Genomic DNA, 26,725 nt, shown 5'->3' with positions numbered 1-26,725 from the left:
CACATCGCATAATGCTCCGTGAACACAAAAAGAAACGGATGGCGGACAACAAAAGAAAGCGCCTCGTCCTTCAGCCGAATAGTCCTTCCCATGACTCTCCCAGACGGCATTGAGCGCATCGACACGGAAAAAATGGAATGATTGTGACGCATAAACACTTCGCCGTCACCGGCTGCCAACAGCGGCTGTTTTTCTCCACCAAGAGGGAGAACACCACAAGAGCTCCCATCTGAGAGGGAAAGAAGACTATACTCGCGCCGCATACCAACGCAGGCGATGCTGCCATAAGTAACAAGGGTCTGAGCTGGTTCAGGGAGCACAAGCTCCTGTACGAGAATGGCCCGTGCGCTTTCGCCCCGGGACGCATCAAATTCAAATACGCTAAGTCCTTTACCATTCAACTCGGATGCACACACCACATGAAGACCCGCGCGTTGAGGACTGTTCGACTGAGAATCTGAAACAAAGAACGTGCCAACATGTTCAGCAATCGTTTGGAGATGGGAAAAACTAACAGAGTTCAGCACAACAAGGCGATGCTCATACAACACAAAGAGAAGAGTATGTGTGCGACTGTGTTGGAGACGCTCAATTTTCTTTTTCATCGCTGACAGCAGAGTGAAACGCACAAGTGTGGTGTGAATTTTCTCGGAGGCTTCCGAAGAGGCAAACATCGGCATATACGTTGCATCATGTGTCGCCAAGTTATGTGCACGGCCGTTGCTGTCCGGACCGTCCTTGCTAGAAGTAATATTTTGTGTCGTCTGCTGTGCTGTATCCGACAAGGATGCACCCTCGACGGCAAGCTTCAGGAGGACGCCATGGTCGGTGCCGACAAAGATGGTGCTGCCGTGGGTGTCAAAGGCCGAGATTTGGCCATACTCGGGCGGCATCTCATAGAGCCGCACCAGGCATCGCACAGCCAGCATCAACGCTACAGAGTGCAACAGGCAAAAACGAAAAAGAAGAGTTGCGGGGGAATTCAAAATGGCCAAAAGGAAAAGAATAAAACCAAATAATAGAAATAATGCCAATAAAAAAGTGCACACACACACACACACACACACAAACACATGCAAGTATTATCTCCAACCACACCCCTCACCATCCAGTTCTGTCACTCTTCCTCCCATTTTCTCCCTTTTCATCGTCTTAACCGATATGAGCAAGAAACACAGCATGCGAGAAGCGCCAGTCCTTGCTTAAAAGCCGGACAGCACAAGGAGGGCTGCGGGAGTTAATCCTGCTTCCACTGGAAGCCACACTTTAAACATTTAAAAAATGTTGTCGCCGGCTCATCTGCGGAGCGCATTTGAATTTGGACATAATGCGCCCGATTGCCATCGCAGAACTTCTCGTCATTCTGGCACCGCACAGTAATCAATTGACCACCATCCACCTCTTCATTCTTCGTCTTGATTCCATTCGCCTTCACATTGGCGTCATCCTCCACCGTCTTGTTGAACTTCAGCAGTGAGTGGTTCACTGTGAGCAGGTGCGTCGAAGGGATGGGCGCGACATACGTGCAGCTGGAGCAGGCAAACCGGTTAGTCGGGTGGTGTGGCTCAATGAGCAGCAGCGTCCCGCAGAAGGGACAGAAGAACATAGCACTCCTCCTCCTACTCCACTGTTCCCTACGCGGGGGTCCCCGTTTCCTGCTGCGGTCGTGCGCCCCTGCCCTTCTGATGTGTTGGGCGGCACACACACACACAAAAAAAAAAGAGTTAAAAGCAAGATTCATCACAAATTACAAAAACAACAATAAACACAAACACACACAATAAATAATAATAATAATAAAACAGCAAATATGAGAGACCTCTCCAAGCAGATGCCTTATTTTGTCACCATTCGTGTTTTCATGCCTTATTTTTTCTGCTCCGCACCTTTTTTCTTTTTTTCTTATTCCACATCACCACAATTCCGCACAATATGTCCAATGAAGAAATATCGTGCGTGCGCACAAATATAAATATATAAATTTCCGAAGAAGATGCAAAATTTGGCGGGGCATCAAAACAAAAAAACAAAAACAAAAGAAAAACAAAACAGGAACAACAATCAACTACATGCCCAAGTTCCTCATCGTCAGCTCGTATCCATAAACGGACTTCTCCACAATGGCCCGAGATGACGGCTGCACGTTGGGGTCGTCTTCAGGCTGGCCGTACAGGTCCATTGGGGTCAGCTCCGAAGCAGTTCCGCGGTAGTGATGGTACAACGCAAAACTGCTAGGAATCGCACCCAGGCGGCGGGCGGAAAGAAGTGTCGTCTCCGTAAGTGCAGTGTCCGCCGCGGCACCCCATCCCAGTGTGGTGCGAATGCGGTGGAGACGCTCCGCGTTGTCCTTATGAAAGGCCCCGCGCTGAATGACATCACAGGGGTGCACCACAGGCTCCCGAGACTGGGCTTGTGGAAGTTGAATCTCTTTTGTCGCCATGCGCAAGTATTTCCTTTTTCTTCCTTTTTTTCTTTTCTCGTTGGTGCTAACTTTATTCCTTTCAGGCGTCAGTGCATAACGCGCGTGGAGAAAGAAGAAGAAAAAAGAATTGTCGAGCAGCCGCAAGCATCACAAAAAAAATAAACACACATAAATGGATACAAACAACAACAACAACAACAACAACAACAAACAAGTCGGAAAAAAAACAAAACCAACAGGAGATAAAAGACCACCGAAGACACCATTGCGTTTTTTTTCTCTTGTGGTTCTCTTTATTTCTTTTTGTTTTCTTGTTTCTTATTCTTTTTGTAATGGTCTCCTTCTTCCTATACATATATATATGTATGTATATGTATGCCACTGCCTGCGCTGCATCGCCAATTCCCCAGTCATCCGTGCATGCCACTCTCCCTGGTTCTATGCACACATCCCCGTCACCACCGCCGTCACCTAATCGCATCATTAGGATATGCAGTAACGTCAAGAGCAATGGAGGGCTAGAACAGGTAAAAATAAAAGAATATGATAAGAATGAGACTCACCACGGCGGGAGGGCCGTACAGACGTAGCAGCCGCATCCGATTCATGTGAACTGTCTTCTTGTAGAAGCGCGAGCTCTGATCCACCAGCTGGGCGCTGAATTGGTTCATCGTCTCTAACTTCTCCCCACGCGTCATCAGATCCTCAAGATTCTTTCGCATCACAAAATGCACATCCGTGAGCTCCTGCCGCAGTGCGTCGTAGTGGGGGTTCACCTGACGACGCTGCCCGGAGCCCTGCGAGGCGGCGCCCGGCCCACCGATCACAACGTTGTTGCCCTGCCTATCCTGCTGTACTTGGCGGATCAACTTTTGAAGGGTCGCGTCAAACTTAATAAACTGAAACGGACGAACATTGGTGGCTGCAATCTCACTCACCGTGTACGACTGCAAAAACTCAGAAAAGACAAGATCTAATAAACCGCACGCAAGACGATTCATTGCCCCAACATCTCCCGAGTTGCGCAGAAGTAACTTGTTGACTACCGTGATGATCGTCAAATCCGTTGCGGCGTCCTGAAATGCAAAGTAGATACAATCCCGATGGTCAAAGCTTTGGTAGTAACTTCCCTTTGCGCTAGTTCGGTCTGTTGCTGCTGCAGGGGACTCCATCCGCTCTAGAACACGCTGCTCCTGTTGTCTTATCTCGTTGGAGTTGGCATAGTTCTCGTCCGTGTAACTACATAAAGGCACATGGTCATGCGTGCGTGCTATCAGGACCGCTATGAAGCACCCCTTGGAGGCCATGCCGCGGAAGAACAAATCCCCAACACTCGGCAAAAGCAACACCAGCAGCAAAGAGGAGTAACGATGGTGGGCGCCCAGTCCTGTGTTGTTCCCTCCTTGTCCTTTCTGTTTTAAACCTTTTCTGCTGGCAACACAAAAAAAATCAATCATCAGAAAAAGACCAAAAAAAAAGAAAAAAAAAGTACTGCAACCATTCACGCAGTGACGGGGGGAAAAAAACTGAAAGGGCTCTAAACCTTTTCTTTCAAAGGTCGCCTTTCAAAAGACGTTTCGCCTTTGTCCCTCAAAAAAGTCACAAAAAACAACAACAACAAACAAAAAAAAAGTGCAAAGTAAAAAAGACAGCGATGCCGACAAGAGCACCTAAGCCACCATAGCGGATGCCGTGCTGGACTCATACTTCCACGTGGGCGGCAACTGCTTCACGCGCTTGTAGTAACGGGCAAGGCGGTGAATACGGGACTCAACCAAAATCAAACGGAACTTCGTGTCCCTGTCCTTGGTGTTGCGCTCCAAGTGCTTCCGCATCTCCGTGGCACGCTTGATGAGGCAGTAGAGATCCTCTGGGATCTCCGGCGCCATGCCCTTGTGTTTGAGAATGCGCAGGATCTTTCGGCCTGTGACGTTCTTCACCTGAGCAATACCCATGGAGTCACGCAGCTGCATTCCAATGCGACTGGGAGTGAGACCCTTTTTCGCCAGCTTGCAGACGGCGTCAATAACATCGCGGCTGGCAATCTTCAGCCATGAAGGAGGCGTGCGGCAGAACGGCAAAGACGAGGCGGACTTGCCGTGACCAACACCTTGCATGCGGACCATGATTCCTTGAGATCAGCGTTGTCTTCCTTCCCTGCAGAAATATAACAATGGAGCAAGTAGTGTTTATGTTACGAATACAGGAAAAGCAACAAAAGGAACATCATCACCATCTCCAGCGAAACATAAAAAACAACAATACAAAAAATGTGAGCATCCGAGAAAGCAGTAGAAAAGCGGGGCTCGCAGAAAACGCTGGAGGGGAAAGTCCCGTAAAAGCGGGCGCACGGATGTTTAAACGTGACGCCACACCCACTTCTCCGCCAAGGGGCTCACAGCCCGGTGCGTCTCAGATGTAAACCAAAATGCAGAACAGGCCACAGTCAACCCGCAAGCACGTGGTGCGTGCAAAACGCCAAGGTGGCGGGAGCTTCATGTGACGATAACAAAAAAAAAGTATACGCAAAATCAGGAACGCATGCGCCGCTCCGTGCCGAACAGGGAATGTTGTGTCACGCGGTCAAGTAGCAATCAAAAAGACCAGCCCACTGATCCTCCTCCGTGTGCAGCGCGCCAGCGTCACTCAACTCGTTGAGGCTCAATAGGCCAAGCGTAGCCCAGCTGATGAACACATCATCTACAATTAGGGAAGGGGCCTCGGCACCAGCATCAAAAGTGGTTTGCAGCTCCTCCCTCGCCCAGGGGACGGTGGAATAGATGAGGGCGAGGCCATTTTCCTCGTTGCGGGGAAATTCCTCGAAGACGCTGGTGGCCTCTGTGTACAGTTGAACACCACACGCACCGTGTGCCGCTCCCAAGGACAACGCATCGTTCACGTCAACGCCGGGACGCAATGGCACCAACTCCATAAACACCTCACGGAGCCTCGGCCTCTGATTCCGGTAAATGCAGTCTTCAAAGCCTAAAGGAGGTGGCAAGTGCGGCGGTCGGTATGGGTTCAGTTGGTAGCGAAGGACCAGTTGAATGTCAACGTACATGCCGGCGATGGGATCCCCGGTGACATTGGACAGTTCATATGGCATGCGTTGGTTCAGGGGAAGTCGGTGCGTGCACTTGTACCGTTTCTCGCTGCCGTGGTTCCACAGAGGAGGTAGCCTGTACACATTCCACCCACGAATCCGCTCCAAAGAGCCTTTCAAGGAAAATGGGGGAGGATCGCTCAAGTATGTGATCTCAAATAGTGGTGTGACGAAGTCATGAAGTCCCTTTGTCATCTAGCGTGGCAAACTATTCACAAGCCTCAAACCAAGTATTACTCTTTGTTTCCGTTTCGTCCGCTACAAACGCAAGAAGAAAAACGGGGAAGAATCCAACGGCTGAGGTGGGGAGAAAAACACGCAGGGGGGAAGAAGGTACCAGAAATTTCGTTGCCCTTCCGTCCGGACTCAGCGGTGACGGTCGCAACGGACGCCCGGCCCGCTTCTCTCATGCCCATGGACAGATGCACGTAGATAGGGGGATGGGAGGGTGCGCACAAACATGCAAACTGAGCAGCAAGTAAAACGGTTCATCACTGTGGAAATGCATGCATCCGCGCGGAGACACGCACGTAAACTGGATCAGAGAACAGTAAGGGCACAAAGAGAAAAAAAGTAGCGGTAATTATTTAGCTATCGGATACAAAGCACACGTAATACTTGCAATTTTTAGATTTTTTGACTTTAGAGTCGACAAAAAGAAAAAAAAAAGAAACAACATTTACCCGTTTCGGGATTTCTCTCCTACGACGATGGTCGATGACATGAGCTGCCCGTTTCTCGAAAAAACCACTGGAACTGTCCCATGGGGTCGCACATGACGTGCAACGACGGCGTTGAATGCAGCAAGCTCCGTTACCGCGTACCCGGCGAAGCGTACCAATTGATCTCCGGCACGTAATCCAGAAGCAAAGGCTGGTCCTTCTCTTGTAACGCCATCACTGGCGCCAACGTAGCTCTCTGCAACCTCGTGCACAGTCAAGGTGGTGTGGCCCGCATCGTCACGACTTACAGCGACACGAAATCCCAGATAAGGGCGTGTCGTGGAAGAACCATACATTGACTTTGTCGGCGTTGAGGCACCTGAATGAGTGAAAGGCAATGGAATGGGCAAACTTCGGCGTGGTCCATCCGAGTCCTCCTCCTTAAATTGAAAACTACTCTTTGGGCGTGGTGTTAGGGAACCTCCACTGTGGACCAAAACCCTTTGTTGAAATGTGGCACGGCCACACGGTGACGAGACCTTTTGGGAATGTCCTCTACGAGTCTCTGATGCAGTCCATGACATGGAGCGATGCTGTTTCTTACACACGCCTAGCTCGTCTACAGACAGCTTTGGAAATTGCTGTGGGATTGATTGTCGTGGTGTTCCTTCTAATGCCCCATTGTTGTAAGTGCGACTCTGATTGGTTCCCGGCGAATTATCTGATGTGGCAGTTGCACCTGCCGACCTCGCCGGTGAGGACTCTGCTGCGTCACTGCCCAGAGTACCTGTCCCAGGCTCGGTTACGCCCTTCGCCAATGTCCGCAGCTTTAAGTGTCGTTTCCAAAGCCCAGGAGACATCAGTTCTAAAAGAACAGCAGCGTGACGCACAAGCCAGACAGCGGTTTGTGTTTTGCAAAGACTTCTCAAAGGAAGTGGTATCACTTTCGCTGCCCCTCGTGTGGATAATTTCTTCTCACCACCCTCCACCTCCATGTCACTGTGCGCCTTCAAAGAGTCAAACATGGCGACAAGATCCACAATTAGCGGAAGAGCTTCCGTTCGCGTTGTAGGTGGAACAAAATCTAACCAGCGCAGCGAGGCACAATCTGTGGTATTCATAATCCGCTTTTCATTAACTGAGCTTTCCTCCTGTATGGAAATAAGTGAATCGTAATTGGAAGGCTCGTGTAGGTTAACGCCGGTCAATCTTGCAGCATTCACAATGATTGATTGAAGCCGCTGCATGGTTCGATCAAACTCATCCGATAGAAAAAGTGGTGTATTCGCGTGAGCAGTGAAATGGCGTCTTTGCTCTGATGACGTTTTCCCCTCCGTCACCAATGCATTGGGTCTCATGCGCAACAATGATTCGTCGCTATTGGAACACAAGGACATGATGGAGTTGTAATCACAGGCTTCTAATGGGTATTCAAGTATGGAAAGTTGGACAACTTTCTCATACGATGCCATAATTAGAGCTCTATGACGTCCACATCGTACACCTGTGGCCTTGAGGGCCCGCAACACCGCCCCTACCTGTCGCAGCGTTCCTACCTCACCGTCAAAAGTGTCATCATCAGCAAATAACGCAATTCTTTCACGACTGGCGTTGCAAGACATTTTGCTCCGTGATGCCGAGCCGGAGTCTCTTCGTCTACGAACCGTGTCCGAAGAATCGCGATAACCAGCAAGAAGACATTCCAAAGACTTCTGAACCTGCAGGTATTCTATATCCGAGCGCAAAGCCAAATTTCGACTTTCCACCTCATCTCGCTCAAATGCCTGCTCTGCTATTTCCACCTCCAGCTGTTCAGCCTCTTGGCGAAGCTCTGTCAAAGAAGCTGTGCTGTCCACCGCGTTTTGTACGGCAATCCACTCTCGTTGCATGGTTGTCCGTTCCTCATCGAGGCGCAGCAGTCTTGCCTCAAAAAGGGCAAATCGATACCACTTGAGGTAAAATCGCGATCGCAGTGCTCTTTCATCTGCCAAGACAGAAGAAAGTGTATCGACAAGAACCAACGAATGACGGGCCTCTTTTTGACGTTTAACGTACTTAATCCATAGCTTCATATAATATCGACGGCATTTGTGTTGACTGGAAACCATGTGCTGCTCCAGCAACCAAAGTGCACGGCGGCGCCTTTGCGTTGCTTCGGCCGCGTCTCTTAGTCTTTTCCATATGAAGGATTTATCTCCAAATGTTACATCACAGAAGGACAAAAAGAGTCTATTGAAGGCTGTCGATTGCGCGATACGACGTCGCGTCTCTTTTATGTGAATAACCCATTTACGGTAGTACCGTTGCAAAAGACGCCTATGCTCAGCAGCAGCAAAAGTATTTCCCAATTCCTGTGCAATATCCGCCACATCACTGATTTCGTTCCAACGGTAGGAAGTGGAAATACACTTAAGCCGCTTTTCAACACTGCTCATGTCCATATGAAGCAGGAGACGCCTCGCCGACGCCCTCCAACGTTGCCATCGTTTGAAATAGCTTTCCAGTACCCGTTCCTGCTGAAAAGCTTCCAAAAAACGAACTGCACGCATACACCGATAGCGGGCCATCCGTCGGGCCCTCCACATCAGCCAGCGACTGAAGGCCCGTTGTCGTAACGCTTGGGTAAGGGCAAATTGCACAGCGGAGGCAGCTTTGGCTCGCTCTCTCGCAAGATATTGCGGTAACTCCTCTCCTTCCTCTGTCACTGGGCGACGTATAATTCTGCGAAACACGGCGTCACGTACGCTATTTCCAAAAAAAAAACTGCGTGTACTCTCAAACTGTTTATCTAATGACTTTAAAAAGGGTATATCCATCAGCATCGCACCGTCTCCACCATCTAACCATACACATGTCAAGCTTGCCTTGGCAGGCAAATTGGATTTTTTCTCGCTGCAGGGCTTTTTGTGAGAAGAGTCCTTGACGAAAAATCTGTTCCCTTGACATGGGTGCGCCGGTTGCCCTCTACTTTCGTCTTTCACAGATAATAAACTCAACGCATTTTTATCATCAAAGGAGGAAAACACGTACAAATGACTCAATGATCCATGAAAGACTAATGGCACTAGTTGTGGATGCGGTGTGTTGAGATCGCGCCAGCTGTACAGTGGCACTACATCCGGATGAAGTACATCGTACACAGCAAGGGAGCCATCTGCGCTACCGATCCAAAGACGGCAATGCAATTCATCCATGACGAGACCGGTCAAGGCAGCTCGACCCCGATGCACGCTACGCAACATTCGTCCAGTGGGTAAGGCAAACATCTTGGCTACACCGTCCTGAGACGCTGTCACCAAAATACGATCCCGTATCAGTGTTAGTCCCGTAATTGCCTTTTGGTGCTCACACTTCATTGGCCAAAGCAGTGCAGTATCTTCTTCCCAACAAAAATGTTGCATGGCAAAGAAGTGTTGCACCACAGGATCCTCCACGGAATCTCCCAGCAACTGTTTCAACACCGTGTCAAAATTCCATCCAAGACGTTTTTTTCCCTTCTTTACCTTGGACGTCTTTCGTGGTGTTTTATGCTCACCCGCCTCCCCGGCATTCAGGCCGTTTCTCAAGGACGCTCCTGTCTCATCCTCCGCAGGTAATAATGCGCGAGTTTTTTCAGAGCCCGTTACACGGTCCTTTTCTTCGTCGTCATTCTCTTCCTTTTCCTCTTCTTCCTCCTCATCAGCATCTTCTTCGTTCATGGCGGCTTCTGGCTCACCGGAAAAATGTACCGGACCTGGACGTGGTGTGATCGGCTTTGAATTGCTGGATTTTATGGACTTCTTGCGAGGCGGCCGCCCCTCCAAAACCAGAGACATCGCGCGTGATCCTTTTTCCCGTGTCGCTACAGAAGGAGTCCTCGGAGTGGTAACCGCTTTTTTAGCCCCTCCTCGGGATGGAGTTTGCGCTGAAAGCGAACGAATTGCGCGTGCGGCGGAGACTTGTGCAACTGCTCTGTGCCGTGCAGTATGAGACCCGTCTTTTTGAACTGGTAATAATGATTGTTTCCTTTTCTTCTTTGTGTCCTGTTGTGGCTGTTGCCCCGACGGGGTCACAGCCATCTCCTTCGTTTTTGTCCCCTTCTTTGCGTTCTTTTGGCTGGTGGACTTTCGAAGCACCTGAGCGCCTTCTGCCAAAGACCACATCCGAAGCGAACCATCTTCACCCCCACTAAATAGGAATGCCCCACTCACAGTCGCCGCCAATGCCGTGACACTACACGAATGACCCTTCATTCGACCAAGACACTCCAGTGTCACGCCATCCCACTTTGCAATTGTAAGGTCCGACGACGCCGTTACAAAAGCAGGAATGCGAGAACACCCAAACTCTTCCTGAGACCTTTGTGTCTTTGCCAGCGTCACGGGAACCATACAAGTTATAGACGACTTGTGTGCCTGTACGGTCCTGCATTCCTGCAGGGAAACTGCATCTAATACCTGAAGTAATCCGTTCGAGAGAGCGGCAACAACACGGTTACAAGATATTTGAAGAAGTGACGTCACTATTGCCTTTTTTGTGCGGTGCACAAGGTCTATGACACGATCCGGCACAGCCACAGATCGAATTTCAATGTCCCCGTCGCTTCGCGCCAGCCAAAATGTACACCGAGGCCCTTCGCATGACGGATTATGCGCAGAGGGGGAGCTCCCATTAGTTCTGTTTCCCTTTTGGGGGGTGCTGGTCCCTTCACTGCCATTCCCGCTTCTGGAGGCGCTATCGCCGCGCTGTTTTGGTAATGTCCTCGCTGGCATGGCACGATGAATTGTTTCCGTCGCCGCTGTACGCACAACAACAGTGGTGGCACAACGATAACTGCCGTTGAATTGAGCTGCTAGTGCCACCTCCTTCTGCGCCATGGCCAATACTACAGAAAACGAAATTAAATAATGTTTTCTACTTCTTTTTTTCCCTTTCCCCCTTCCACGAGCACTTTTATTGCGGTCTTTCTACTGATACAACTCTCGTCTCTCTTCTTGATAATATATATATATATATATATATGCGCCTATAATGTGGCACAGTAATCTACGAGAAGAGAAAAGAATTCTCTCTCTCTCTCTCTCTCTCTGACGCACCCGATTCAATAACAAATCCGTGAGGGCAGACTTTGTAATTTTGTAATTAAATTCATGTTTGTTACGACAAAAGCAGCAGGCATAAAAAAGAAAAAGAAAAAATAAATGCAAAGAAATATGACGTACATAAACACACAGGAAAAAGAGCAAGGGACTTCACACTTACAACTGTTCTGCAAAGGAAAAACACAAAACAACACACACGCACACACACAAAGAAAGAAAATAGAGTAATCTTCTGGTCCGCTGGCCCAATCCTGAGTTTCTCAATAATAGAAACAACAAAAAAAAAATAGGAGTAAGAAAACTGATGAATGGAATAAGACTGGGGATTCACCAAAAACCCAAAGCTCAACAACAAGTAAGTGTACATGTATATGTATGTATTTGTATATGTCATCCGTTAGCCTCAATTGTGTCCAGTTCACTCTATTCGGTTGGGACGCATGTATTTATTTATTTATTACATACGAGGTGGCAGACTTTGAACTCCTCCAGCCACAACACCCCGCCGCGTGGTGGGAATCAAAAGAGATTGGGTGGGAAGGTAAAATAAAACCAAAAATAAAATAATATCTTGCCCCTATCGGTTCCCTGCCGCCCCACCAAAGTCGTGTCCTTCGCAATATATTCATACGGTAGAAGAGTGTCACAAAGAAGTGCATTCGTTTTATCAGGATTTATATATATGCATTCAATTTGGCAGCCAGCTCTCCCGCGATCATTCTCTTCACGAGCTCCCAACAAAAAACAACGGTAAATAAGATGATGCCACAATAAATTGAGGTTTGGCGACTGGGTGGGCCAACGTACCATTGTGCCCGAGTTTACTGTCTTCTTACAAAAGTTTGATATGCGCCCGCGATCCCAATGACTTCCGAATGACAGCGTGAGCATCCATAAAATTAAGAGAAAGTTTTTCGTAAATATCCCCCTCCCTGGCTAGCCATGGGTCGGTTGGCAGAACAATCTGTCGACATCCCAAGCAATCCAGCATGCTGCGGTTTCGATTTGAAAACATTTGTTCTGTTTTGAAAAAACTTTAAAAAAAAATCGTCTGGCAACCGAGCAGGCAGTGACAAATGAAAATTCTTCCCCCCCGCTCGAAAATTCTCGGTGGAGCCACGCGTGTCTACTGGCAATGGGTGCAGGAGCTGCGCCTCTGTGAGGAGGTCGGCTGGTCGCAACCCTGGCGCCTGTCAGGACTCGGGTATGCCTGTTTGCTGTTGCGATGTTTTTCGCCATTGTGTCCACTGCCAATTGCCCTGTTTTGGGCGAGGGAAAGTGGTCCCCCCGCAAAACCCGATCAGGCGTCGCATGGAGGCTGTTGAAGACGAATCCGCGCTCCAGAGAACACGTGGTGCGCGTAACGGAGGCCGTCCGCCGCCGAAGACAATTGCACGCATGTCGCCCACGCCGGGAGTTTTGTTCCTTCGTTCATTGCAGGTGGCTTTAGCGGACATATGCATGTTCCCCCAACACCAATACTCACACGCCACGCATAGCCGTGGGTGCGTCAATGTAATTCCTCCACTTTTTCTCCCATCCTGCCGCCGCGCAGGCTCGAAAAAGCGCAAGGAGCAACAACAACAACAAAAAAAAAACAATCGAGAAATCCTTCTATATATATTTTTTCTTTTTTCCTGTAAAAACGGTGTGGTACAGAAGCGCATATTTTTGGTTAAAAAAAGAGAGAAAATTGTAAGTGCGTGGGTGTGTAAGATATGCATGCATGCTTCCCTCCACAAAGTACTGAGAGGGTAGGGGGTAGTTAACGTGAGACAAAAACAAATTATAATGAAAAACATGTCCAACGGCACAAGTACACATAATAGTCCCCTGAAACACATTGGATGACCTTACAGTACTGTAGGCAAATGGAAAGAAAAAAGACCGGCAAATAATTTCAAAAAAAAAAAAAAAAAAAAGAAAAAAGAAACAAAAACAAAACAAAAAACAAAAGAAAACACAGACACGCAAATGGACAGGGTCAAAAAGAAAAAGAAGGTGTAGAAAGCAAAATTCACATCCGAATGACAATATAAATTAATAAATCAATCAACCACTAAAATCAAAGTCATAAATAAAAGAAGATACATCTGCATTGTTCAACCATACTGCCCTTATATACATATATGCATATATGATTCCTGTTAATGTCCTCTTGTGGCAAATAAAAAAAAAACAACATTATTGTCATGTTTACTAGTGTTATTAAGAGGAGACATGACAAATGGTCCCTAAATGCATTTGTGTTTGTAAATTATGTTATTTGCAGAAGTTGCTTCGTATCTAACAGTTGCGTTTTCTTTCTCTTCCCTTCGGCTCCAAGCAGGGGGGGGGCGGCGATAAAATAAAGCTGTTTGGTTTCCGTATCCTCATCTATAACATTCAACACTTCAATGTCGCCAGTGCAGAGTAGGTCGATATAGAGAAGTTATACAAGACACAAAGCAATACCGTCATAAACGCACGCAAAATAAAAACCATTCACAAAACTAATTCTGCATTTTTTAAGTCGTTCGCGTTCCACATCAAAATTTTCATCCCGCAACCCCCTTCGTAAATGTCTGTTCCTTACTTCTGCTTCTTGTTCCAATTCCTTCTTTTTTTTTTTTCTTCTTCCCTTTCTCTACAGTTCTATTCACCTCGTTGAGTCTTTTTTTTTTTTTTTTCTCTAGCAGCACATCTGTTAATGTGTGGAGAGGGTGAGGGTGATGTGTTTTTGTTTTCCCCTTCTTTGCCTTCTTTGAAAACTATGTGTCAACAAATATATATATACGTTGAAATTGTCCTTTTCATCTGTTTGCTTATTTCTTTCCCTCCGTTCCACGCGAGGCAAGAATCCGAAAATTGAATCAGTACTAGCGGAAGGGGCACCATTTTTCCTCAGCTTGTCGCTTCTTAGTGCGCAGTCCCGGGCTCTGCCGTTCCCACAGGAGTCACCGTCTCGGTTTTCTTCACGTCGTCATCGCTGCAATCGCCAATGCTTCCAGCGGTGAGTCCGGCGATTCCACCGGATTCTTCGAGGCCACAGCGAGCGCGAAGACGCGCATACCAGTCCTCGCCGCCGACACCAGCCTCACCACCTATGGCAACCCAGCCGACAGCCGCATCATCAGCAGCGTCCTGACCGGTTTGGCCCCCGCCACGGCCGCTGTCTCCTTTTTTCCCTGGACGTTTCGCACATCCAAACTCATTTTGGGAGGAGTGTCCACAACCGATTCTTGGAGTAGGATTCCGTGAGGCAACATCGGCTAATGGGTAGCAGTCCGTGGGGGGAGCCGAACGCAACAAATGATCCCTGCTTGACCGATCGCCCGATTGTCCATTTAATTTCTCATCGGTAGCAGAATCCACAACCAATTCCACAATATTATGGTTCGGGCATTTGTCTGCTAAAAAGCCATTTTGTCGCCTCCAAGAGTCACCATTTTCCCGGAGTAATGGTGATTTCACAAGGTATGAGGATGAAGAAGACAACTCTGCCTGTGTATTGTTCTCAAGCAAGGAAACGATATCACTTCTATCATGGTAACGTCCTATTTTGCCTATTCCATCAACCGCTTCTCCACTGTGTAATGCCGGAAGATGAAAATTGCCTCCGTACTTTTCACGTGAATTTAAAGGGTTGACAGTTCTGGTTAAAATAGCATCACCCTCACTTAGGGCGCTGTAGGTCGTGGAACGGCAACTGGAAGGCCTAGCGCTAAGTGGAGGGATTGCCAAGGAATGGTGCACATGTTTTCGAAGAACAGCCTTGGCATGTAGTAATGTCTTTGTACTTTCAAGACTACCCAACATGCTTTGCTTGGAGCGGGTGTTGTTTGTTTGGGCAAGGTTTATAGCCGATTCCCCATTGCTTTGTGCATCCGAAAAAATGGACTCCTGCGATTTCTTCGCGCTCAGAGCGTGAAGACGGCTCACCACAGAATTTCCCCCCACGCGGCCTGAGAGTCCAAATTCCTGAGATTCATCCCCTGTTTTCCTACCACGTGAACTCCCTTTCCCTTCATAAAGCGATGCCATTCGCAATAGAGGCGGAGTTGCTGCAATATCCTCTGGATTTGACTCTCGAGATGGCCCTTGTTTTTGGCGCGAGACACTCCCATCCAAGCTTCGCAAAAGATTTTTCTTCTTCCTTTTTTGTCCCGGAGTGCAGCTGCTCGATGCATCATTGGATTTATCCGCACTGACAAGGTTGGATGAATTTGATAAAGAAAGGGGGCGTAATGCTTTCACACCTCCAGTTTCAATCCCAATAGGGTTTCGCGGGGGTGAGGTTTTCCCCGTTTTGCCATTCCCCTGCGTATCGGGAAGGAAATGATCGCTTTGGCCTCCGTTGGGGGCTGGCAATACATGCACTTCTGCGGCAAGCAATGTGGATTTGGGTTTTGGCTGTTGAATGTCCGGAGGCCTAGAGTTGGCAGAAGTGGCGCGCGGGCTCTTTTTGCCCCTCCGCTCCAGTGACATGCACGGTCCTCTAGGCGTTGACCTCCCAAGCGCCACACCCATTTCTCCGCGCACACCCAATATTGGCTCTTCCCCTCTGCTCCCTTGACCCTTGTGTCTGTGCGTGCGTCACGCTCCACACGCACACTGTGCTAATTGCCCACCGTTCCGATGCAAACGCAGGCAGCGTGCTCGCCAATTCCACCGGAAGCCGCAGGCCGACTGAGAAAAAATAAAAGGAAAAAGGAATTTATCCGAGAACGCACACACACAAAAAAAAAAATAATAATAAGCAAATAAAAAATAAAAGCAGCGTTGGCAGAACACAAACAGACACCAAACCATTCAAAAGAAGCGATGTAAGGAAAAGTAGTTGTGGCCGACATTTTACATTTGGCAAAGAAAAAAAAAGCCAAATCTTCCTTCCTTCACTTTTATAAAGGCTCCGCATGAGCTTTAACTTCAAGCTCATCCTTTCATATTCGTCTTCTCTGGCCGCCCACCCCGGACGCGCAAGAGCAACAGCAAACCTGCGCGTGGATGAGGCACTTTTCTTTATGCCCACGGAGGGCAATGACGCAATGTGAGATGGCATTTTTGCTCACTGCGCCCAGCATCTTCCCACAATCCAGAGAAGATTCACCAAACACTCATACATCAGTAAACAAATGGATTCAGAAAACATGTGGTCATGAGAACCGGGCTCGCTGTGAGCCCAAGAAGTGGCAGTCCTTTAAAAAGCCCCGCAGCCGCCGGATGCCTCTCCGCGTGGAGGGCAGCAGGGGGTGGAAATACACAAAAACACACAGACACACAGACACACACACACAAGAAAGAACGCCACTCGCTGCCTTCCAAACGTGCACAGTTAGAAAGCCCAAATCAGTTGACAGATATATAAAAAGGAAAGGGGAGTTAAACAAACAGCACTATCATTTCCCGAGTCCCATCTGGCCGCACATTCTTTCCAGAAGCATCGACAATAATAAAAAAGAAAAAAAATAAAAGGGTAATCGAAATCAATGTCTCTAATTAAGAATTTCTGAACATCATTTCCCACATATGAAGATTAAAGAGTGGAGAGAGTAAGTAGGCAAACAAACAAGCAAACAAAAAACCAACAAAACCAATAATAATAACAATAATAAAATAAGAGTGAAAGGAAGCGCAGGACAGCAACAATTCCCTCCTATTCTCCTCCATCCACAAAATAAGCGATTGTTTGAAATCAGTTTTGAACCACTGTTCTCCCCCCGTTAAGGGAGAGAGGGGGCGGGTGGTAGGGGGTGGGGGCTCCACATTATTCCTTCTCACCGACGCATGTCCCTAAGCTTCTCAAGAATAAATAGAAATATATTTATTCCTTCTCGAAATTCTCTTTTTTCCCCTTTTTTTTTGCAAAGGAAAATAAGACGATTATCGGGAATAATGCATTCAGCATCAGACAGCTTTCCTTAAAAGAAAAAAAAAAAAAAAGAAATGTGGCGCGTTACTCCGTCACAAAATGATATGGTTGCATGTAATTCGGTGTGTGCACAAAGAAGGGGTGAACCAGCGCTTCGCGAGCTGTCAGCCTCCTGGATGAATCGCCATGAAGCATTTTTTTAAGAAGATCATATAACAAAAACCTCTGCTGCATCATCTCGTCAACAATGGCTTTTATCGGCCTCTGTTTTCCCGCTGCTGCCATATCCTCAGGTGTATCGCCACCGGCAAGCGTAGGAAACCGCCCCAGAGCAATTTGCTTTTCCTCCACACTGAGCGTGCAGTTGCGTAGCAATTCCGCAAGTGTGCGGTACTGAAAATAACACCGCCACTCTGCGGCTGGAACGTTTTCATGACGAGCGCGATACTCCTCTTCCCGGAAAAGACTAAAAGACGGGGTGCGTTCTCCGTTGCCGTCGATTGGCAAGGTGCCACCGCCCGTGGGGCTCCCAGTTTCAGGTTCGGTATACTCAACATTGTAGTAATTAGCTGTTTGCATTCCCTTCACAAGAATTTCAGGGGGAAGTGGCCCCAGCATCTCCTCCATGAGGTAAAGCTGGTGAAAATCAGAGCTACCAGGCAGGAGTGGGAGGCCAAGCAGCAACTCTGCGAGGAGACATCCCGTGGACCATATGTCGATTGGGGGACCATACCTGGCACCAAGAATTACCTCTGGAGCGCGGTAGTAACGAGACTGCAAATACGTGTAGATGCCGGCTCCCACGTAAAAGCTGCTGCTAAAATCAATAATCTTAATTTTTAAAGATGACAGAATAATTTTTTGTGTTTCTGTAGCTGCACCCTCAACATCTTGTTTGCTTTCTACTGTAGATTCCTTGCCAACAAATGCGTTCTGTGCCCTCTTCAGGGAGACAACATTATGAATACGAAAAGGAGACGGCGCAGGCAATGCCAACTCCGTGTTTTTGGATGCCGGAGCATCCAACATGCTATTCTTCAAATTTATCTTTGCTGATTCTCCCAGCAGAACTCTAGATGCCTCAAGTGGAGCTTTAAAAACACAAGAAGGCTTGCCATCCGCAGTGGAAATGTGATTACCATGGCCACTCCCAGTATTCATGGCGCCTGCCCCATGAACGGTGGCGGCTGAAAGGCAGGAATCAAGTGTTAGCAGTACATTTTCAGGTTTGATATCACCATGCACCACGTGACACTGCTCGTGAAGAAGCATTAACGCCAATAATATTTTGCGTCCAACTGCCTGAATTTGATACATGGGAAATCCCCTAAAATCATGACTCTTTAAAAATTCAAAAAGATTCGCACCACAACGTTCCATAACTATACAATGATGACCATAACACATCCCGTGTGCAAAGACTTTTGCTACGTACTTGCAACGTGGGTCTGACTCCGGAGGCTCCGTCGCGGATGTCGTCGCTGTAGGCCCCTCCAACACCCCAGAATCTCGGTTTTGCTGGGGCGCGGTCTGTGCACCAATGTACACAAGCATCTCCGCCTCCAGGATGGACTGTTGCTCAAACAACGCTCGGCTTTTTGCAACCTTGACGGCTACAAGAGGCGGGTGAGTCGGCACCATGGATGGATCACCAAAAGGAATATACTCATGTGAGCACTGCCAGTATTGAAAATCTTCTCCCTCAATCTCGCTTGGGTGCAGAAAGTGTCCATCCGCTACACGCAAGTCTTTGCATAGAAAGACCTGACCAAACGTGCCCGCACCCAAAATATCCACCACCTCCAGCCATCCCATTAGAATCATTCCCACATACACAACAAGATTATCCTCCTCGTTATCCACAATACGACTCGTCTCATCGATGGGATGAACCTTTCTTTTCCATGCACGCACCTGCGTGAGCAGCCGGCGATGCACGGTGATGGGTGGTTCATCCATTACCATTAAAGGCACCGAAGCCCCAGCTGCCTGTGGTATACTCGCACCTGCTGCCCCAACTCCGGAAACACCGCGCAACAAAGCATCGGCGACATACAATTTCACCGGGAGATCAGTTTCTTCCGCATTTGGCGTCAAATGGGTAACTTCTTTCGATTCTGTTTCAAGATTCTCTTCTTCACGTGCAAGTTTTCCAGAGTTAGATGGAACACATGTTGGGCCGCTTCCCAAAAAACTCTCACTTCTCCCACGTAACTGTTCCTGCCCTCTCATCCGTTGATGGCATTTACGGTATGCAAACTCCACAAACACAGTTGTTTGTAATAGTGGCCGCTGCTCAATAAGAGACACGATGTGAGGATCCATTTCACATGGAAAACCATGCACTTGTGTATCATTGTGATGAATGGAAAAACTGTCAAGCGGGGGCGGCAAAACTGGAACGAATTGCTTATTTCCGTGCTGCATACTCGGGCGAGTTCCCAAACTATAATACCCGGACGGTGCTCCTATCATTGTAGAGGAGAGGGATGGACAAAGTATCCCCACTCGTGGATGTAGAAGGCGAACAGCACTTTGAGAAGGATCTCGCAACGAAGCCGCACTAAATTCATCGGGGGCGTTCGCTGCTATTCCTGTTGTCTTTTTTGCTTTCATGGACTCGTAAAGGGCATAAACGAACCGTAGAAGTTTCATGTACCGACGCTCCTGTTCCTCTTCTGAAAAATAAAGACTTCTAGCGTTCATTTTATCGTCATCATGAACTTTCTTTTTTCCTCCTTTTCCAACCAACTCGTCACCACCACCATTTGCATTCTCAGTGATAGCAGCTGGAACGGCCGTGTCATTTTGCTTGGCGCTTGTCCATAATCCCTCCTTTTCTTCTTTTTCTTCCCTCCCCCCATCGTTCTCAGCTGACACCCTCTCTTCCTCTTCAATACCCTTCTGTTCACCATGCCAAAAAACGGAAGGTGGACCCCCCTCCACCTTCCCGAGAACGGGAAACTTCCACGTTGAGAATAGCTGACTTCCTGGCGTAAGGTTTATGTGGGAAGAACTTCTGCTCTGACGCGGCGATGCTGAGGGCGGAAAGGTACGTTTCCCTTGTATGGAGGAAACATTCACCTCAAAACTCTCAGAGTTTTCCAACTGGAACGAGAATAAACGCTGAGAAACGATTCTTTGAAAGGCGCGAGGCCCTACCTCGGGTGCTTCTGTGTCCGCAGCAGCGTGGATCCCGCTAAGAAAATCATCGTCATTTTCCTCACCATCGTCGACTCGGCCAGGCGTAAGCTGAGCCCCCAATGCAGACTCCTTTACTTCACCCTCCGCGCCTTGGTGAGGATAAGAATCGGCGTCTTGAACGTTGTGGAATAACGCCGTCAAATTCTCCGCAGGCACAAAAGACGTGGAGTGGAGTGATGACATTGACATGTGGCTTGTCATTGGGAAAGGTCCCTTACCTGAATGCTGCTTTTGTATTTCTTGCTGAAAGAGCGATGACCCTCTCGATGCCATGGCGCGGCATCCTCGTAAGCGCATAAGTGATATGTCTTCCATGGAGAGCGAGTTAAAATCTACCACATCACGTGTCACTTCCTCGATTGCACGCTGAAACTCTGCACCAGATCCCTCAAATTTCCTGCGTGGTGCGGCACAACTCTTTTCAGTGCCGCCCGCGGCGGAACGGACGGATTGCGAGCATGCGACGGAGGCTGTACATTGAAGACGACGCCTTTCAACGCCATCACTGTTAAGCATAAACGATCGTTAAGGAACTTCCCAGTAACACACAGACGCACACGCACGCACACAATATATATATGCGTCTCTTTGTAGTTATTGTTGACGCGGTTGCTTTTCCTTTATTGTATATTTATATATAATAAATAAATAATATATATGTGTATGTATGTATGTATATGTTATTTGTTTTTCTTTGGTGTTGTTTTCTCAGCTGCTTTTCTTTTTTTTTTTTTCTTTCTTTTTTCGGTCTGCCTGCGTGCACTTCCCCAGTAGACGGGAGGGGGGCCGACAATAAAACAAAAATATATAAAATAATAAAAAAAAAAGCACAATAAAATAACCCCCTTTTTCCTCTTTCCCCCCGCCCGCCACGAAACCCTCTTCTTTTTTTTTTTTTTGCTTTTTTATTTCTTTATTTTTATTTTATTATTTCCTCTCAAACGAAAGAAAACCAAAAAACCAAAAAGTGTTTGTGTCTTCCCTTCTGTTGACTGGCGTCCACGCAACCCGCCCTGCCCTTCTTTTTTCTTTTTTCTTCCTTCGCTTCTGTTGGCGCCTTTTAAACCTCCTTTTTTTTTTGGTGCAGTTCCCCCCGCACGGCCTGTCGTCGTCGCTGCGCCAGACTCCGCCCAAGAACTTCGTGAAAGAAGCAACGCGGCAGAAGTACGCGCTGACGGCACTGCGGAGAAAAAAAAACAAAACAAAATGTGGCGGATGCCCTCCACCTAACACAACACAACACACGGCAAACAACAAGAGAAGAGAAGAGAGAGAGGGAGGGAGGGCGCACAAGTGAACATAAGCGCAACAAATAAAAAGTCAAAGTCAACAGGGAAAAAAAAGCATATTTTGTTCATTTTTGATGACTGTGCTCTTCCCTACAGACCGGGGCACACGGACAGAGAGTGAAATGATGAGTGCACATCAACGTAAATAAAAACGGATGGGATCCGTAGAAAAACTAAAATAAAAACAAAAAAAAACATCAAAGCATCACCGGTAAATATTTACTCGCACCGTCTTTTTCGGTGTTTTCTTTCCATTTTTTTTTATTTTAACATTTCTCCTTCTTTCTTCTTTATGGCCCTGTACGAGTCAAATTTCCCTCACTTATTCTCCCTGCAATGTCGCCGAATCCGTCACAGTAGCAGCGGCAAGTGATGCGGTGTTAGTAGTAGTGGTAGTGGTATTCGATTTTGTGGCGGCGGCTCCGCGTTGCTTTACAAGGCTCTTGATATAATATTCTCCCGCCCGATACGAACTACGCACCAGTGGCCCTGAGGCGCAGTATAAGAAACCCATCGCCATTGCCTCTTCCTCCCACATTTGAAACTCCTTTGGGTGTGCGTATCTGCTCACCTTCAGACGCGTGCGTGCTGGTTGCAAGTACTGGCCGAGTGTTACCGCTGAAACACCGGCAGTACGCAGGTCTCGAAGGGTTTGTCTCACCTCCTCCTCCTTCTCACCGAGACCCAACATGATGCTACTCTTTGTGAGCATCGCGCCCTTGGTAAAGGAGTTGACATGCTCAAGTACTTTGAGCGATTGACGATACGAGGCGCGCCGATCCCGCACATTTGGTGTAATACGCTCCACACACTCAATGTTGTGTGCATAAACACTAAGCGGCGATAAGGCGACCGTCTCCACAAGTTTAAGATCGCCGTGGAAGTCGCCCACCAAAGCCTCGAGAAGCAACAACGGGTTCTTCTCCTTAATGGCATTCACACATCGCACAACATGTGCAGCCCCACCGTCATTCAAATCGTCACGATCAACCATCGTCATAACAATGTAATCAACTCCCATCTCTGCGACAGCGTTTGCCACTTTTTGCGGCTCGTCTGGGTCAAGTGGAGGCGGCGTGCGGCTTGTCAGCACGGAACAGAAGCGACAACCTCGTGTGCAATGCGATCCCATAACCATGATCGTTGCCGTCGCGGTGCCCTCCTCCTCGTCCCCACCCCAGCATTCGCCAATGTTGGGGCACTTGGCTTCTTCGCACACTGTCGCCAGGCGCTTCTCTCTCATGGACTTTCGAATACTGTTGAAGCGCGGAAGCCGTGAGACGCCCTTCGCAACCTTCATCTTCAACCACGGCGGCAGCGGCTCCTCGCCCCGTTTCAGCGGGCCAACCGCCGCCATCGTCGGCGAAATCCCCTCGGGAAGGTCAATAAATCCAGCCAGTGTGTTTTTGCCCGTCGTGTCGCTGTCCAGTCGCTCACGGAACTTTTGCAAAAATATTTGTCTGTGCTGCTTGTCCTTTTTCAGATCCTTTGCGACACCCTCCCCCCTCTCTTCCTGCAGTTTGCCGAGCGGTGAGGCCAGCGTGGCTGCAGAGGGCGTCTTGGAGCAGAGTTTACACAAGTGCCGATGAAACATTCCAATAATCCCCGTTTTTTTTGCCCCCCTTTTTTCTTTTTTTCCCTTTTTTTTTTTCTTGTAATTTCCTGAGCAGTTATTCTGTGTGTTCCTTCCTTTTCACTCCCTCGCAGAGACTCTCCGGTGTCGGCGAGGGGCGCGCTGCAAAGTGGAGGGCGGATAACCTCCAGAATGGGGAAAGAAAGACACTCGCACACAAACACACACACACAGAGAGAGAAACAGAGAAGAATTAGTAAACAAACACCAATTCAACAGCAACGACAACAATGGCCCGTGGCACGCACATTCATACATGTAAAAATAAATGGGCGTGCAAACCAATGTAAAAATTGGCCAGCAAAGGATCGACAAGTGAACGTAAATGCGTGCTTCACAAGAGACAACGTATCGGAGAAGGCTCAAAAAAAAAAAAAAAATGCCACTTTGTGTTTGCCAAAATTTATTCACCATACATACACAGTATTTACATCAACATACATCCACAACACAACACAAAACCCACCCCACTCCTCTCTCTTTTGATAGAATTAAAAAAAAAAAAGCTCACATGAAGACGCCACAAACACCGCCAAAAAAAAAAACAAACAACGGTAACAACATCTAACAGCGGCAACACATGCAAGCAAGTCAATGTAGACAGCAAGGGTAACAAGACCTCACTCACCACAATAAAACAACAACTATAACAAGAAGAACAACAATCGCGAGATCATTATAAGTTACAAATTCCTCGGCAACATTTCTACTCGAGCAACGTCTTTAATCCCCCACGACGCCAAGTTTGCAATGATGCGCTCCTGCAAGTTTGGGTCGCTATCCTTAATGCACAGATCATTCTTCACCTCTTGTGTGCTCATGCGGCCATTCCTGTGTACCACACGCACACGACGACAGGATGTATTCATTGACTTTCCGTTCCCCCCGCTTAGATGCCACACGTTGCGCATAAACACCTCAAACTCCTGATCGCTCTCAATCTCAAAAGACGCGTCCATGAAATACAATAAAAAATTCTCGAAGGAGATGTACGAGTCGATTGGCAAGTCCCATTGCTCCACAAAGGCGTCGTGCGCAAGAGAGGATGTAACTTTGCCGTTCATCACGGCGTTCATGCTATCCACATCGACAAGTTCTGCGAGACGCTGGAGGCGTACAATACCATCCGGAGAAAAGCCTTTCAACATCTCATAAACCTTCTCCACAAGACTGTAGCGACGATCACGCAGTTCACCGCGCAATTCTTCCATTATTTTAGCAATTGAAATAGTCCCATCCTCTTTAAGATCAAAGGCACGAACGAGCGCCACACATTCCGGTCTACTTACCACCAGAAAGGCTTCTTCAAATCCCTTTTCCGCTTCTTCCACTGTAAGCATCCCCTCCCCGGCAGTATCGTTGCGTTGCAGAGTGAGTCGTATTTGACGCAAAATGTTTCCGGGAAATGCGGACTCGCCATGCCGCGAAAGCAAAAGCTGGCGTTGAATGCGAAGGATCACTGCTCTCGCCTGTGCCGTGGGCGTGCGGCCAATAACAGGTGGAATGTGCAGTTGCGCCTCTCGTTTTCTCTCCTCCGGATTTATGTACGATGTCCGTGTTGTCGTCTTGAAGCGTTCTTGCATAACCTCATCACGCTGCTGATCCAAGTACGGTTGGTGCGCAGGGTACGAGCGATGCTTATGATCCACAATGTCCATTAACGTGGCCTGATCAAACACGGGGCGGGTAAGGGAGCCACTCACGTTGCTTGTCATGGTGCGGTAGTCCGTCGTCCACGCCCTTGCAAGATGCGTGGGAAAGACCGCCTCACCATCGTAGTAGCCGGCGTCCATGCGTTCCTCAGCCCAGTTTCCCTGAAGGGTTCTGGTGCTGTACCCACCTGTCAACAGCTTCGTGCCCGGGAGGTAGCCACGGTTCTTTGGTTGGTTTTGGCAATCTTGCAGGCGCTCGCTTAGACGTTCCTTTGTGTGCTGACCGCCTATCATCTTCCAACGTGTCCCCTTTTTGTTCTCGTTTTTTTTTCTTCAAATGCACCAGACCTTCGTGCTGCAAACCAACGGCAACGTGCATAAACAACAAAAAGGAAAAGGGTAAAAAAAAAAAAATGTGCAAGCTGGGAAAAATGTATTATGTAATATACTCGGATGCAGCAAAGCTGAGAAGCCCCCCTTACACACATACACGAAGAGTGAGAAAGAAAGACAGTTACCGCGTGATACCTACATAATATATATATATGTACTTTGCGCGGAGTGCATTGGAGTTGTGATGGCCTCTTTTTTTCTTTTTTCTTTTTTCTCTTCTTCCACTTCTTCCCGCCCACATTGACCAGACAAATTGACGGGAATGAAGGCATCCGAAGTAAAAAAATGGGTCACGGCCTCCAATGGACCCGCCGGTGAAGGGGGAAAAGTAACCAAAAAGGGGGTAATTACATTATTGGGAGAGTGAGAAGAAGAAAAAGGAAGAGGGCAAATATTGCGGACGCAGAAATACAGACAAAACCAACAACAACAACAACAAAAAGGGCCACAACAAAAAAGAAAACCAACAACAAATGAAGTTCCCTGCGCTACCGCAGCATCTTCTTGCTGTTTTTCCTCTTCCGTTGCCTCGCACAGCGCGCAAAACTCTGCACGCTCCTCCAAATTCTCCTTCAATCTCTCTTCTAATTGCTTTTTTGCTCCATCCAAGAAAATGGATCGTCAACTCTATTGATACGGTCTGGCACCCGGGCGCTGTGCCTCCTTCAACTGTTCCTGCTTCATCTTCTCGAGTACCGTGTCCCAGTCCACCTCCACCGACGCCGCAAGTTCCCTGAAAAGTGGAATGTTCTCCTCTTTACCAACGGCCTCTAGGTACCTCTGGCGCTGTGCTAGCACCATGTCCACATGCGTCTTTCTCTCTGTTGCAATCTCCAACGCCCGTTCCCAGTTAAATAAACGGGTGTGCATGTCGATACAGCGGTAGGTGAGTCCCGCTTGCAGAAGAATACGCTCCGCTTCCGCATGTCGTCGCTGAAACAACGCCAACTCGGCCTGTCGTCCCTCAGGTGTGGGAATGCTCTTCAGGTGACGTATGTAGCGCACCTTGTCCAGTTCAAATAGAGCGCCGTAGCCCACCTCTGCAACATTTAATTCACCTTGACGCAACGCCAGCCCCGTCAGAATCCCCCACAACGGCTTGTCATCTAAAAAGCGTGCCAGACGAATTGCACCACTCCAGTCGTGTTGGGCAACATGTTCGAAGACCATGGGAGGGTACGGGGATGTGTTAAACGTCAGAAGAGCACCATCAACCCCACGGCGCACGCCCACGCTTGTGCCATCAAAAGCGACAATACGATCATTACGAGAAAATTCATCTACACCGTCATCCCGCACAGTCTTCGTGGTTGTTAACAAGTCGCGGTCGGAAAAGACAATTGTCGGGTAGTACCATGTCGTGAGATGACCATCTGCCATGGCAATGAGAATCTCGTGCCGATCATGCCACGCCAAACTCGATGTCATGGTGCTA

General features: G+C 48.2%; 12 protein-coding genes across 12 annotated transcripts, besides 24 other annotated features; all 12 read right to left on the bottom strand.

The window, feature by feature from the left end:
* Nucleotides 1-929, bottom strand: Tc00.1047053511291.129 (hypothetical protein, conserved; the record flags this gene model as incomplete). Its single annotated transcript, XM_806855.1, has 1 exon — nucleotides 1-929. A coding segment is annotated over one exon (929 nt), but the record flags the coding sequence as incomplete, so codon positions are not given.
* Nucleotides 1-10,533: a sequence feature (heterozygous, non-Esmeraldo-like haplotype).
* Nucleotides 1,045-1,074: a microsatellite.
* Nucleotides 1,238-1,741, bottom strand: Tc00.1047053511291.120 (RNA polymerase III C11 subunit, putative; the record flags this gene model as incomplete). The annotated part of the gene is made up of 1 exon (XM_806854.1): nucleotides 1,238-1,741. The coding sequence occupies one exon, from the start codon at nucleotides 1,739-1,741 to the stop codon at nucleotides 1,238-1,240; it is 504 nt and encodes a 167-aa protein (XP_811947.1).
* Nucleotides 1,780-1,802: a sequence feature (AT_rich).
* Nucleotides 2,023-2,049: a microsatellite.
* Nucleotides 2,066-2,440, bottom strand: Tc00.1047053511291.110 (hypothetical protein, conserved; the record flags this gene model as incomplete). Its single annotated transcript, XM_806853.1, has 1 exon — nucleotides 2,066-2,440. One exon carries the CDS (start codon nucleotides 2,438-2,440, stop codon nucleotides 2,066-2,068), a length of 375 nt encoding a protein of 124 aa, XP_811946.1.
* Nucleotides 2,604-2,632: a microsatellite.
* Nucleotides 2,693-2,751: a sequence feature (A-rich).
* Nucleotides 2,941-3,879, bottom strand: Tc00.1047053511291.100 (synaptobrevin-type transport protein, putative; the record flags this gene model as incomplete). The annotated part of the gene is made up of 1 exon (XM_806852.1): nucleotides 2,941-3,879. The coding sequence occupies one exon, from the start codon at nucleotides 3,877-3,879 to the stop codon at nucleotides 2,941-2,943; it is 939 nt and encodes a 312-aa protein (XP_811945.1).
* Tc00.1047053511291.90 (40S ribosomal protein S13, putative) lies at nucleotides 4,093-4,548 on the bottom strand (the record flags this gene model as incomplete). Its single annotated transcript, XM_806851.1, has 1 exon — nucleotides 4,093-4,548. The coding sequence occupies one exon, from the start codon at nucleotides 4,546-4,548 to the stop codon at nucleotides 4,093-4,095; it is 456 nt and encodes a 151-aa protein (XP_811944.1).
* Nucleotides 4,998-5,720, bottom strand: Tc00.1047053511291.80 (hypothetical protein, conserved; the record flags this gene model as incomplete). The annotated part of the gene is made up of 1 exon (XM_806850.1): nucleotides 4,998-5,720. The coding sequence occupies one exon, from the start codon at nucleotides 5,718-5,720 to the stop codon at nucleotides 4,998-5,000; it is 723 nt and encodes a 240-aa protein (XP_811943.1).
* Tc00.1047053511291.70 (hypothetical protein, conserved) lies at nucleotides 6,205-11,043 on the bottom strand (the record flags this gene model as incomplete). The annotated part of the gene is made up of 1 exon (XM_806849.1): nucleotides 6,205-11,043. One exon carries the CDS (start codon nucleotides 11,041-11,043, stop codon nucleotides 6,205-6,207), a length of 4,839 nt encoding a protein of 1,612 aa, XP_811942.1.
* Nucleotides 9,818-9,879: a sequence feature (GA-rich).
* Nucleotides 10,534-10,839: a sequence feature (areas merged during assembly that could not be assigned to a particular haplotype. This can correspond to areas where the two haplotypes were merged or to regions with more than two copies in the genome that were merged during assembly.).
* Nucleotides 10,840-26,725: a sequence feature (heterozygous, non-Esmeraldo-like haplotype).
* Nucleotides 11,167-11,188: a microsatellite.
* Nucleotides 11,233-11,255: a microsatellite.
* Nucleotides 11,713-12,003: a mobile genetic element.
* Nucleotides 13,171-13,229: a microsatellite.
* On the bottom strand, nucleotides 14,167-15,777 carry Tc00.1047053511291.50 (hypothetical protein, conserved; the record flags this gene model as incomplete). The annotated part of the gene is made up of 1 exon (XM_806848.1): nucleotides 14,167-15,777. One exon carries the CDS (start codon nucleotides 15,775-15,777, stop codon nucleotides 14,167-14,169), a length of 1,611 nt encoding a protein of 536 aa, XP_811941.1.
* Nucleotides 15,987-16,023: a sequence feature (AT_rich).
* Nucleotides 16,508-16,544: a microsatellite.
* Nucleotides 16,809-16,839: a microsatellite.
* On the bottom strand, nucleotides 17,204-20,839 carry Tc00.1047053511291.40 (protein kinase, putative; the record flags this gene model as incomplete). Its single annotated transcript, XM_806847.1, has 1 exon — nucleotides 17,204-20,839. One exon carries the CDS (start codon nucleotides 20,837-20,839, stop codon nucleotides 17,204-17,206), a length of 3,636 nt encoding a protein of 1,211 aa, XP_811940.1.
* Nucleotides 20,950-21,002: a microsatellite.
* Nucleotides 21,040-21,068: a microsatellite.
* Nucleotides 21,115-21,164: a sequence feature (T-rich).
* Nucleotides 21,206-21,249: a sequence feature (A-rich).
* Nucleotides 21,935-23,206, bottom strand: Tc00.1047053511291.30 (lipoic acid synthetase, mitochondrial precursor, putative; the record flags this gene model as incomplete). The annotated part of the gene is made up of 1 exon (XM_806846.1): nucleotides 21,935-23,206. The coding sequence occupies one exon, from the start codon at nucleotides 23,204-23,206 to the stop codon at nucleotides 21,935-21,937; it is 1,272 nt and encodes a 423-aa protein (XP_811939.1).
* Nucleotides 23,221-23,266: a sequence feature (A-rich).
* Nucleotides 23,771-23,910: a microsatellite.
* Tc00.1047053511291.20 (hypothetical protein, conserved) lies at nucleotides 23,929-25,191 on the bottom strand (the record flags this gene model as incomplete). Its single annotated transcript, XM_806845.1, has 1 exon — nucleotides 23,929-25,191. The coding sequence occupies one exon, from the start codon at nucleotides 25,189-25,191 to the stop codon at nucleotides 23,929-23,931; it is 1,263 nt and encodes a 420-aa protein (XP_811938.1).
* Nucleotides 25,479-25,521: a repeat region.
* Nucleotides 25,705-25,763: a microsatellite.
* Nucleotides 25,918-26,725, bottom strand: Tc00.1047053511291.10 (hypothetical protein, conserved; the record flags this gene model as incomplete). The annotated part of the gene is made up of 1 exon (XM_806844.1): nucleotides 25,918-26,725. A coding segment is annotated over one exon (808 nt), but the record flags the coding sequence as incomplete, so codon positions are not given.

The sequence above is a fragment of the Trypanosoma cruzi genome, genomic scaffold, assembly GCF_000209065.1.
Source record: "Trypanosoma cruzi strain CL Brener 1047053517087 genomic scaffold, whole genome shotgun sequence".
NCBI lineage: Eukaryota > Euglenozoa > Kinetoplastea > Trypanosomatida > Trypanosomatidae > Trypanosoma > Trypanosoma cruzi.
The sequence above is the reverse complement of the archived record's forward strand: the minus strand, read 5'-3'. Positions and strand labels throughout refer to the sequence as shown.